Genomic DNA, 11,777 nt, shown 5'->3' with positions numbered 1-11,777 from the left:
TACAGTCTTCGAAGGCTGGCCAGGCGGGTAGGATGGTGGGGGGCAGACTCCTACAGGGCCTGCCAGCACGGTGGGGATGAACCCAGGCCCCTAAGGCCCTGTGTCCAGCTCTGCTCCTGCCTGGGCACAGGCTGCCCTGAGCGTGAAGCCAGCAGCCAGAGAGTGGGCAGGCCTGGCCTGTGCCCACACCAGGCACCCCCTAGCAGCAGTTCTGTGACCCAGTGCCCTGCGGGTACTGCAGTGTGCAAAGGGGCCTTGCAGGAAGAGGAGGGAGGGAGGGAGGAGGAAAGGAGGGAGGAAGGAGGAAAGGAACGTGGAGGGGGGAAGGGGGGAGGGAGAGGGAGGGAGAAACCAATGAAGTCATTCCCTGAGAATGGAGCTGTCATCCGGGTGTCCCCAGAGAAGCCACAAAGCTTTTCGTTTTTTCTGGAAGAAACCCTTTGCTGGCCAGTGCCTCTGAGGCCTCCTGCCCACCTGGCCCCCCACCCTCTTCCCTCACTAACACACTGCACGCGCTCCAGGAGTTAGGAATTTTTATTGAACATTCTTGGGGGAGTCCTCTCAGCCATCCACCCATCAGCCTGGAGGTTGGCCCCACCCTAGGCTTCCCACTTTGGCCTCTATGATCAGCTGCTCAGCAAAGGGGGCCCACATGGTGTGCCGAGGAGTGTGGGGTGTGTTTTGAGAAGGCAGCGCAAAAGGGTGCTTACAGAGGGCAGGCCCTTGGCCAGGAAGAGGGCTCTAGGGAAGTGCCGCCCGGACCCCAGGTTGGGAAGGGCAAGTGAACAGGCAGGCCAGTCCCTGGCGCTAAGGGTCGGTGGGGGCCTGGGAGCCCCGCTGCTTCTTCATGGTGCTCAGGAACTGTTGCACGTACGAGGTCAGCAGGTCGTCCATCTTGTAGCCCTGGACAGGGGAGAGTGGGGCTGGAGGCTGCAAGGTGCGGGCCCGGGGGGCCTCGGATCAGGGCTGGGCGGTACCCAGCTGCTGCCTCAAGGACACATTGGATAGGAAGGCAAAGAGTCGAGTCCCCCTCCCTCCTCAGAGTGGCCGGGGCTCACAGGGGCCCCACAGCGGGCCTGGCTATCACGACCCCTCCCAGCCTTCTCCTCGCTGCCCCTCCTTCCAGACTCTGCTGGCCCAGCCTGACCCTGCCCTCCCTGGGCACAGAAACCCGGATCCTCACAGTGAGCAACTTGCTGGTGGCAGTTGGGGCAAAGGGTTGGGGAAACCTAGTCCCCGCTGCCTCTGTGCCCCATGTGTCTGGGTTGGGGGAAGGGACCTGGGAGTCCTGGCCTCACCAGGGAGGTCTCACACAGTAGGCGGCTGCCCCGGGCCAGGCTCCCCAGTGCCATGTGGAAGTAGGTGCTGCCACTGCTCCAGCTGGAGATCTTGGTGAAGGGGTAGGTGGTGAGCAGTTCCTGTGGGAGAGTGGGCAGGGTGGGCGGGGTCCAGCAGGAACCCAGGGGCTTAGAGGCCCTGAGTCAGAGCTGCTGCTCCTCATCTCCGGGTTCCTCCAGAACCCATGGGGCCGTGTGAAGGGGGAGAGAAGGGCAGGGGGTATCACCTGTGCAGGGGGCAGGGAGAGCGGGCACTGGGACCCCCAGGCAGCTTTCCCAGCCCTGCTGGGGCCCGGCTATTACCTTGGTCTTGGGGTGGATGAGCAGAACCCCGTGTCGGTTGATGGCGATGAGGATGATGTCCGGGTAGGAGGGCTCGGAGGTTTGCTGGGGAGGGGGGGACGCAGTGGTCACAGCCCAGCCGGGGAGGCCAGGGGCCGCCTCCCTGAGACACACAGGTGCACCTACACGTGCACACATGCTCTGTCCAAACCAGGTGGCCAGGCCCACCCTTAAGCGTGTGTTTAGAGAGGAACACAGGCTGCTGGGGCCAGAGCTGGGTGAGGTTCCCTTGGGCAGGGACGGCTGGGCGTGAGGTGAGGCCTACCTTCACCTCGAAGAAGGCAGACCCGAACGTGGGCCACCGGCAGATCCACTTGAGGAAGGCCATTTTGGCCTCCTCTACTGTCTTGTTCTTGTTCTTGTCATAGGCCAGAAGGATGTTCTGGGGGTGGTGGGAAGGACCAGTGAGGGCCTGGGCTGGAGCCAGTGCCTGACCAAGCCCTCCACATAGGGTCCTGGAGGCCCCAGTCCAAAGTGGCACGTGTGTGCCCGTGGCCAGCCTGGGGGGTACTCAGAGCCAAGTGTCACCTCTACGCCCCGTGGGGGAGCCTGAATCCCCAGGTGCTGTGGAGAGCGTGCGGAGGGGGTGACACTTGCAGACCCAGCACACCCTCCATGACCAGAATGTGGTCATCCAGCCCTGGCAGGGCCTGGCACCCAATGACCCCCTCCCCAGCCCCATCAAGGACCTTTTTCCATTCCTCGGAAGACATCAGACGTGTGAGGTTCTCAGGCACAAGTTGCCTCAGGATCTTGGGGATACTAGCCAGCTGGGACCGGTCGTTGTCAAACTGGGCCTTGTAGATGAGGCCTGCCAGGTGGACAGCATCCTCCTGAGAACACTTATGGAAGCCACGAAGGTACTTGGGCAGCTCCTGAGTGACAGACACGTTGGCCTTAGGCTGCCGCCCCCCTATTCTTTGTGCTCCGGTGGCAGAGGTATTAGCTCACCCGCAGGCAGGAGACAGCCCTCAACAGGCTAAGGCCCTTGAGGGAGGGTTTCTTGTGGGGCATGACCACGGGGTTGGGGCAGGGCTTTTCCCCCACGGAGGTGGCGGCCTGCCCTGCCCTTAAGTGGTTGGAACACTCTGTCCCCTCCCACTCCCAGCAATTGTGCTGTGGTGCTGGTACAGTCACTGTCCCCAAAGCCTGCTGTCCCTCTGCTCCTGCTGCAGAACCCTCAGTGGCTCAGCCCACCCACCCCTTGGGGCCTCCAGAACCCCCACCCCCACCCCGGAGAGGGAGAGTGGCCCTGGAGCAAGGCAGCTGTGGGCCTGCTTCCTCCCTCCACTGTGTCTCAGGGTGGGTGTGGACGCAGTGAAGGTGGACCCAGCCCACTGGGTACCTGGTGGTAATGAAGAATGGTGTCTGCGTTTACATCCTTTCCCGGGGTCACATTGAGCCACAGTTTCCGCATGAAGTACACCTGGTAGGGGAGTGTTGCGGGCGCCCCTGGGCAGGGCGGGCAGTGATCACCAAGTCTGTCCTGTGGCCCAGCGTATTCCCGGACCCGTGCCCCTCACCCCTTCTCATGGCAGGGGCATCGCTGCCCACCTCCCTGCACCACTGCCCATAGCACATAAGCCGTGATACCCTCCCCCCTCATCACTGCTCTGTCTGCTCCTGCTGCCCCCCCTTGCTGGCGAGCCTCACCCCCTCTTCCTGACCCCCAACTCTTCCTCATCCTCAGGACTGGTATGGAGGCCACCCTCTCCAGGGATTCTCCTGGACCTCTCTGTGGGGGTTGGGCCCCCACATAGCCTGCATCACCCTACAGTGCAGCCATCTGTTCCAGGCCTGGCCCCACGCCCTGCCCCTGCCCAGCTGGCCCCAGGTCTGGCCATACCCGTGACCCAGGGGATCTAAGGGGGAATGAATGAATGAATGACTTCGGGCAGGGGCCATGCAAGAGGTGCCAGGGGAACCTTCTGCCCCTGGCCCAGGGAGGCAGACTGTCCCCCTTCCCTGTGGCCTCCATCCCAGCCACACCCCTCCTTCCTCACCCCATCCCATCTTGCTCCCCTTACCTTCTTTCTGGGGCTTGTTCTTCCTCACCCAATCAGACACTTCCCGCAAGGAGTCGAAGAAGAAGTCTCCCTCCTTCTGGCTGATGACCTGGGGTGGGTGGGGAGGGAGGCAGAGGGAGGTGTGCAGGTGGAAGGACCTCCAGAGGAATGCCCGCCTGAGGGGCATTGGCGGCCTGGGCCCTGCCAGCCTGTCTATGGCCTGGGAGGCCAGGTGCTGCTCTGAGCTGGGTCTCGCTTGGGGAACTGTACCGGATTGTGCCGCTCCATAAGCCCACCTACCTTCATCCTGACAGCCTGTGTGCAGTGAGGGGCCCGGCCCAGTACATGGGGACAATGCCACAGACACCAGACATCTGCCCACCTTCGCCTCTAGCCCTGGCCCACCCAGACAACTGCACCTTGTCAGCGATCTTGATGAAGAGGCTGCAGCCTTCCCAGGAGGCCAGCTGCAGCCTGGTGGCAACACTCTGGCATACGTCCCGCACCCGTGTGTAGGTGCCCACCTCCAGCATCTGGGCAGAGAAGCAGTGCGTGAATGTCTCAGGATGAGGCTCGACCCGGGATGACCCATCATAGCCTGGGGCTGTTTCTCCTTCCTAAGATTGGCTGGACATGCCCCAGCCTGAGAAGGAGCAGCCTTCCCTTCTAGAAAACCAGCTGGATGCTTATGTCGTTCAGTCAGAGTTCACTGCCTTGGGGACCCAAGAGGCTCAGCCTTTTGAACTTGCTTTGAGAGCCCTGTAGCCAGACTGTGGGAACTTTCCCTTGTGGGACCCGTAGTCTCTAAGACCATAAAGGCCACGCCGCTGCTGGGAAAGCCTGCAAGGGCACGTGGCCCTCGGCCCCTTGCCCCACACCTCACTGCTGCCACTTGGCTGGGGACCTCTCTACCACACTTGGCACCTGATGGTCCCCCCCCCCATCTTTTGCTGTCCCCAGCAGCCACATGGGTTCAGTCTGCACACATGCCTAATGGCAGCACCTGCTCCCTGATGCCCCAGGGCAGGGTCAGAAGCCCGTCGGGACCCCATGCCCTGGGACTTGGCTTTGCTGCCCTCCCTTAGGGCCTCCTCTCTGTGCACCTTGGCCAGCAGTGCCCCCGACACCTTTGGGACCTCCTTGACTTCCCACTGCACCAGCAGCTCCCCTCCCATCCTCAGGGGCGGCTCCTCCCCACGCTGGCCTAGAGCGCCCCCTATATGTCCAGAACTGCCCCCAGCACCAGCAGCACTCCTTCCGGGGAGGCCCCTCCCTGTGCTGGCCTTGAGCACCTGAGGGCTCGGGCACTCAGTTAATGTCTGTGGGACACCAGCGAGGGCACAGCAGACAGTTTCTGGGGCAGATGCAGGGGCAGGAGGTTCACTGTAGCCCTGAAAACAGTGTCTGTCCACAAGGTGGGGAGGGGCTTTGCTGTGGGCTACAGGCCAGGAGCCTGGGAAGCCAGCACCTTGGGCGGAGGCTCACCTCACTAGTGTCATTGGGGAAGCAGATCTTGTGGCAGATGCGGGTGATGTTCTGCTCCACAGCCTCTACCTCCACCGGGTGTGGGGGCTGTTTCCGGGGCCCTGTCCTAGAGCAGGACAGTGATTACTGAGCATGGCACCCTGCCACCCCCAGCCTGGCCCAGGCCGGGCCCTGGCCACCATCCCCCAAGCTAAACTGTGTGCCAGACACACACAATAAAGAACTCCACCACTCCAGTGGAGGACAGGGTACTCAGGGGGGCTCAGCACCAGGCCCAGAGGAAGAAGCAGAAGCCAGCCTGGACTCACTTTCCAGGTGACCTGTAGCTCTGAGGAGTCTGGGAAGGCCTGGGACACACATGGGGGAGGGGACCTGGGCTGACCCAGAGCTTCCTGGGTGGAGAGCACCAGTGGCTAGGGCAAGTTGTGTTCTCATTCTCACACAGCATGGGTATCAGGTAGGGGTCAGGGACCCCCACATGGCCTCTCTGAGGGCACCCACCTCCTCCTCCACAATCATGGCCAACGCACTCTCCCACAGCCACAGGAGGCCAAGCCAGACAGGGTGGGTGGTGTGGATGAGGACCAAGACAGAGCCCAGGAAGAATTGCCCAAACACAGGAGGGCTGGCCATATGGATTGGCAGGGACTGGCCTCGTAGCTGGGCTGGGCTGGGCTTTGGGGTGGCTTGGGGCATTGAGGTCATGCTCTGGCCTCCAGGAAGTTCCCTCTGTGCCCTGGGAAGGCAGCTATTAGGGTAGAGAGAGCTCATGGCCAAGACTGAGCTTGCCAGAAGCCCCCACTGACCACCGAGGCCTCTCGGGTCGCCCCTGAGCCTTGCTCTCCAGCCTTTGCCCAGGTTGCTGGAGGCCTGGTCCTGCGCTCTTAAATGGACACGAGCTACCGGAGAAGACACAGAGTCTGGCTCCACTGACAAGTGTCCACACTGGCCCATGAGCTCTGGAAGGGCTGGACAGGCCCCTCAGCATCGACAGGCGGACTCTCCCGAGGGAGCGAGCGCTGGTGGGCTCACCTCAGGATCCTCTGGATGCGGCGGCTGCAGTCAGGGGCCAGCGGCTTCCTCCTCCGAGTGTCTATGAACTTCTGAGCATGGGGCAGCAGTGCCTTGCCAGGAGGGAAGAGGCCGGTACACAGCCACAGCAGCTGCCAGCCACGCTCCTCGCTGTACCTGGAGGTGGCAGCGCCTGTCAGGCCAGGAAGGGCCCCCCAGAAGGCCCCAGCCCACCAGGTATCTCAGGGAGAGGGACATGAGGCCCACCTGGGGCCGTGGGCGAGGAAGCCTGCCACCCGGCTGCCTCAGGCCTCAAAGGCTTTCACACACACAAGATGGGGAGGGGGTCTCCCTGCACCCATTTGTTTGGTGGAGGCAACGGAGGTGTAGGGAGCCCATGGTGTGTCCAGGTCGCAAGGAAGAAAGGGTGGGGGCAGGTAGGGCCCATGGCGGGTCCATTTTCCTCCCATCTTTGACCACCCCCAGGAAGTTAGCAGGAGAGAGGGGTGTCCCGGCCTTCCCACTGCTGCTGTCAGTGCCTGGGCAGGCTGGGTAGTGCCCATGAGCTACTGCCTCCCGCTCTGACCCATGGGCAGCCTCTGGGGACTAGGGCAAAGACTGAGGGGGTCTGGGCATGGAGCCCGGGGGCCTCTGGCCCCAGCCCGTCCCCAGCAGACCTCCTGGTGTTGTGTGTCAGCTGCTTCAGGATCTGGCAGTAGACCTCATCCTGCAGGGCTGACTCCTGGAGGGCCAGCGAGAAGATCTGGTTGGTGAGATCCACGGGCGTCCAGGCCTGGCGAGAAGGGTAGTCCCCCATGTACCGGAGGATGGGTGTGGCTGTCAAGGAGGACGTGCCATCATGGCTGCCTGTTACCTCTGACCCTGGCCCTGGTCCCACTCTGACCCTCGACAGGCCCCGTGAGCTGCATGTTGCCTCTGCCCTGTGCTCAGTGGGGCCTGTGCCCTTCCCAGGGTGGCTGTGGGGTTGGCCCAGAGCTGGGGCAGGCTGGCTGGGGAAGGATATCGATGAAGATCTGACAGGCAGGGTCCCGAAGCTCAGTGTTGGCATAGACGCGCTTGAGCAGAGGCTGCCGCAGTGGCTCAGATGAGTGGTCCCACAGGTGGCCCCGGGTCCGGGCCAGGGGGAGCATGGCCCTGCTGACTGTCTCCTTCTCTGGGTCCCTGTCAGGAATAGAGGCTGATGTGAGGGCCCTTCTCAAGCCCTGTCTGCCCAAGCTTCTCCCTCCTCTCCCCACCTGCGTACCGTGTGTGCACTACTGGGGGACAGACTCAGACTCATGCTCCCTGCCCTCCCAGGGTGGCTGTGGGAGGCTCACAGAGTCCCCTCTTTTCCCAGGGAAGCCAGGTGGACACTGCACCTGCTTCCACGGCCTCCCTGTAACCCCCAGGGAGCACAGAGGGGCTGAAGGGGCCTGGTAGAGGCCTGAGTGAGCACCTAAAAAACTCGTAGGAGAATTCCTCCAGGGTATGTGGCTTCTCCTTGGACTGCTCTTCAGGTAGTGGCTCTGGGGGCCTCCCCTCCTGGGCTGCCAGCTTCCGCTTCTCTGGTGACATGGCCAGCAAGCTCTGTGGAGGCACAGGTCTGTGGGTTCCACTGCCCACGAGGCCCTTCCCACAGGCCTGGTTGCTCCAGTGCCATGGGAGGGGCTGGCCACAGGGATGTACAGGCCTGAGCCTACCCCTCCTGTGTCACCTGCTGTGTGACCCACGACCAGTGACTCAATGTCTCCAGGCCTGTTCCTTTCCCTTGGGAGGGCTTCTCAGACCCACCCTGCTCCCCTTCCCCAGAGCACCTGTCAGGGGCGCCTCTCACCCTGGCCCTGCCTGCCTGGTTCCTTGAGCGCTTCAGGCCACAGCACAAATGTCACTTCCTCAGGGATGCCTTCCTGGACAGGTGAGCCCCTACCCTATTATTCGCTCCTAGGACAGCCAGTGCTGCTTCTTGGAGTTACTTTGCATACTTGCCGTCAGCTAACAGTTTGCTAAAAGGCTCCTTGAGGGCGGAGTCGCTCTTGTGTTCAGTGCTACAGTGCACGGGGCACACAGCTGGCACTCAGTGTGCGAATGCTGGGGCTGGTTTTGGGGGCTGGGGTGGGTGGTACCTGGCAGTAGGGAGACCTGGGCCCCCTTGGGTGGGTCAGGTTTAAGCCAGGCTGGTGGGGGTTGGGGGAATGGGTTTGTTCCCAGGATGCACTGTCATGGGAGCATCTATGAAGTGCCAAGCACCATGCCAGCTTCATGGGCACTGCAGAGGGATGACAGGGCTGGCAGAGCAGACCTGAGGCCCAGGTGACCCTCCTGGCTCTCTGCAAGGTGGGGTAAGGGCTAGCAACCAGGTCACCTCCCCATGTGCCCACAGGGTCCCGGGCTGAGGATGGATGGGCGTGTGAGTTACCAGCAGCTGTGCCGAGGGCTTGGTGACCGTTGGGATGGCGTAGAGACAGGCCGTGGGCACCAGCCCCGTCTTGCCCGTCCTGTCGTTCTGGCCCAGGGTCCAGTTCTCAGAGGCCAACAGCCCCTGCTTCTTTGTCAGGATCAGCAGGTCCCCTTTCTTGAAGGGCAGGATGGTGGCATCCTCTGCAATCCCAGGTCACACATGGGGGCAGAAAAGCCACCACTTACCAAGGGCTATACAGAGGCCAGAGACTGGGTTGGCATTGTAGGGGTTGTCTCCTTTGGCAGAGCGGTGGGCCCAAAGCCACTGTGAGGCTGAGCAGTTGGCCAGATTCCCAGGCCCGGGCAGGCAGGGGCTAGGGAGCTCAGCTGCGGCCCTAGCTTCGGGGGACAGGCTCTGAGTGCCGTGACGCCCCCTGAGCCTGTGTCTTCCTCTGGGAGGACATAATAATCCCTCCCTCTTGGGCAGTTGTGGGGATAGAATGGGCAAAAGGGATAATGTTTCTGGGCACTTTTTCCTGCTGTAAGACCCGGATGCACAGCCCCTTCCTCTCCATCCGAGGGAGCCTCCGTACTCCCTCCCAACTCCCAGGAGTGCTCTGCTCTTGCTGGAGTGCTGGCTTGCAGGAAAGGTGGGCCAACAACTAGACTGCCAGGGCTCGGTCCCCCACCCCTGAGCTATGACCCTGGACAAGTTGCTTCCCTTGTCCGAGCCTCTGGTTCGGTCTGTAAGTGGGATAACAGCGTGGCTGTGGGGTGTTGAAAGGTCAGACTGGTGGCTGGGCCGTTCTTTGCAGGGTGGAGGACGTGGACCCTTTCCTGAGCTTCCTACAGTGTCCAGTCCTCAACTAGCTTCCCCTCTGGGGGGGTTTGAGACCACCTCCTTAAGCCCCTCATTTTGTACAAGGGAGGGCTTTGCCCAAAGCTGTCCCCAACCGTGCTTTGTAGCCCTCTGTCTCTCTCTCTCTGCTCGGGTCCCTCCCGGAGCCCTGCTGTATGGCCGCTGAGACATGGGGATGAGCCAGCCACCTTCCCCCAGACCACAGCATTGGCCCCCTCACCACACCCTGCTCCCGCCTGGCTGGGCACCTGTGGCCTTCCTGTCCTGCAGGGCCATGGCGAACACGGACCTCTCCTTCAAGCCCTCCAGGAACAGGGCCACCAGCTCAGCGATGGCCACACTGCTGGGGGACATGAATTCGTACTCCTCTTGGTGCAATGTGGACAGTAACAGCCTCTGCCCACCCTGGGCCTCCCTGAGGGGACAAAGGGTACGACATGACTGCTGGCCTCTTCCACCCTTCCCACTCCAGCCCCCAGCTGCCTCAGAGGCCCCCCCTGCCTCGTTACAGACGACTTGGCCAGAACCAAAGTCTGAGCCGAGGGACCACTGCGTGCAGTGGGCAAAAGACACCCAGAGCTCAGGGTCCTTTAGGCTTCAAAGGCAGCGAGCCTCTGGGCTCAGCTCTGAGTGGGCAGTGAGGTGGTTGGTGCATAGGGCCACCACAGGGACATGGCAAAGAACATTGGAGTTGAAATGGGGCACCAGTCTTGGTGAGCTTGGGCCAGCTACTCAGCCTCCCATGTCTTTATTCATCTGCAGAGTGGGTGATGTCGTGGGGACGGGCGCCCCGCACGGTAAGCCTGAGTAAGTGGTGGCCACTGTGTGCCCCGCACACGGGTAACAATGATGGTCACGGCACACTGGGGTATGCTTTAACCAAGGGGCCCTGGCGGGGCACAGGCAGGCCTTCCCAAAGGGCTGGGGGTATTCTCAGAAGATGAGAGCCATGCAGAGCCGTGGGGGTGGGGGGGCCCGAGGCCCAGCCTGGCCTGCACGGCCACCCTGCCACACACCCAGCCCCTGGCCTCACTTCCTCTCTCGGATGGGCCGCACCTTCCGTGTGACCAGTTCTCGCCCATGAGAAGGGACAGCCTGTAAGTGAATGCACACCCAAAAGGCTACAAGCTTCTGTGCCCCCTTCCAGGTGGATCTGGGTTTCAAGAGAAGCCTGAGAGAACAATGCCTCACTCGCAGATGCAGTACTTAGCGGGCAGTACTGGCCCAGCAGCAGGACAGGGTGGGGTCCCGAGTCCAGTGGCCACCACGCTGCACATGTCCATAGTCACCCCTGTGCTCTAGCCGGGCACCCAGGGACATGTGCCTCCCTCTCTCCCTGTCTCTCCCGGAGCCCCCAAGGACCAACTAAGGTTGTGAGGAAAGAGATTTGGGGCATCTTCCCTTGGGATACCCACCTGTTGGTGATCAGACTCATGACCTCTGGGAAAGAGAGTTCTAGGAGCATCTTCTCCTTCTTGTCCATGAAGTACATCCCCTTCCAGTTGACAGCCAAGATCAGCTGAGTCTTGGGCAGTCGGGGGCCTGGCCGGGGAGGACAGGGTCGTGAAGCTTAGGCTTGCCCCAGGGGGTGGGGGGGCTCTGCCTGCACCCCCTTCCCCTCCATCAGGCCCCCTTACCAGACAGTGTGGTGAGCTCAAAGAGCCTGGAGAAGAGCAGCGGCCACTGCAGGCGGGCGGCCTCCACCACCTGCTCCTGCACGGCCAGCGGCTTTGCCTGCTTCTGGGTGTACTGCGCCTGCAGGGGCAGACACAATGGGTCACCTCCGTCACTTATCTCTTAGTCACACAACCCCGGCTTCCCCTTATTGAATCAGGGGCCTGGTGTCATGGTGCTCATTTGCTGGATTGTTCTGTGAAGCCTCTATCTAAGAAAGGCCAGTGCCAGTGAAGGCTGCTGGGGAGGCGGGCACAGCCCTACTTCACCCGTCCTGGCAGAGGACCTTTCAAGGGTGTTTTTAAAAAAAAAATTTTTTTTTTAACGTTTATTATTGAGAGACAGAGAGACACAGAGCGTGAGCAGGGCAGGGGTAGAAAGAGGGGGAGACACAGAATCTGAAGTAGGCTCCAGGCTCTGAGCTGTCAGCATAGAGTCCGACGTGGGGCTTGAACTCACAAACTGCAAGATCATGACCTGAACCAAAGTCGGTTGCTTAACCCACTGAGCCACCCAGGTGCCCCATTTCACAGGTGGTTTTGAGAATGGAAAAAGGCTTGCCCCTCTTGGGCATCAGGGCGCCAGAGGGCCATAGGTCAGGCATGGAAGGCTGAGGTGGGCCTGCTCCCGCCAACATGTGCCTGATGGGCCTGTGTCTCACCTCGT

At 61.7% G+C, this 11,777-nt stretch overlaps 1 protein-coding gene across 1 annotated transcript in view; it reads right to left on the bottom strand.

Annotated features, from left to right (window-relative positions):
• Positions 1-576: 576 nt before the first annotated feature.
• The window catches only part of MYO7B (myosin VIIB), a 71,867-nt gene continuing 60,666 nt past the window's right edge, over positions 577-11,777 (bottom strand). The window contains exons 30-46 of the mRNA XM_047084912.1: positions 11,075-11,192; positions 10,853-10,979; positions 9,686-9,852; positions 8,598-8,779; positions 7,638-7,768; positions 7,206-7,363; positions 6,859-7,012; positions 6,203-6,358; positions 5,171-5,276; positions 4,105-4,218; positions 3,707-3,794; positions 3,025-3,131; positions 2,369-2,554; positions 1,945-2,061; positions 1,641-1,724; positions 1,299-1,418; positions 577-903 (exon numbers count right to left, since the gene is read on the bottom strand). Coding sequence (XP_046940868.1) covers positions 808-903; positions 1,299-1,418; positions 1,641-1,724; positions 1,945-2,061; positions 2,369-2,554; positions 3,025-3,131; positions 3,707-3,794; positions 4,105-4,218; positions 5,171-5,276; positions 6,203-6,358; positions 6,859-7,012; positions 7,206-7,363; positions 7,638-7,768; positions 8,598-8,779; positions 9,686-9,852; positions 10,853-10,979; positions 11,075-11,192 — 2,211 coding nt within the window. The 3' untranslated portion in view covers positions 577-807. The remainder of the gene's footprint in view (positions 904-1,298; positions 1,419-1,640; positions 1,725-1,944; positions 2,062-2,368; positions 2,555-3,024; positions 3,132-3,706; positions 3,795-4,104; positions 4,219-5,170; positions 5,277-6,202; positions 6,359-6,858; positions 7,013-7,205; positions 7,364-7,637; positions 7,769-8,597; positions 8,780-9,685; positions 9,853-10,852; positions 10,980-11,074; positions 11,193-11,777) is intronic.

Source organism: Lynx rufus, unplaced genomic scaffold (genome assembly GCF_022079265.1).
Source record: "Lynx rufus isolate CCGP_SWC_20201006 ecotype Redwood Valley unplaced genomic scaffold, mLynRuf1.p SCAF_2, whole genome shotgun sequence".
Taxonomy (NCBI): Eukaryota; Metazoa; Chordata; class Mammalia; order Carnivora; family Felidae; genus Lynx; species Lynx rufus.
This window is presented reverse-complemented; position numbering and strand designations above follow the sequence as displayed.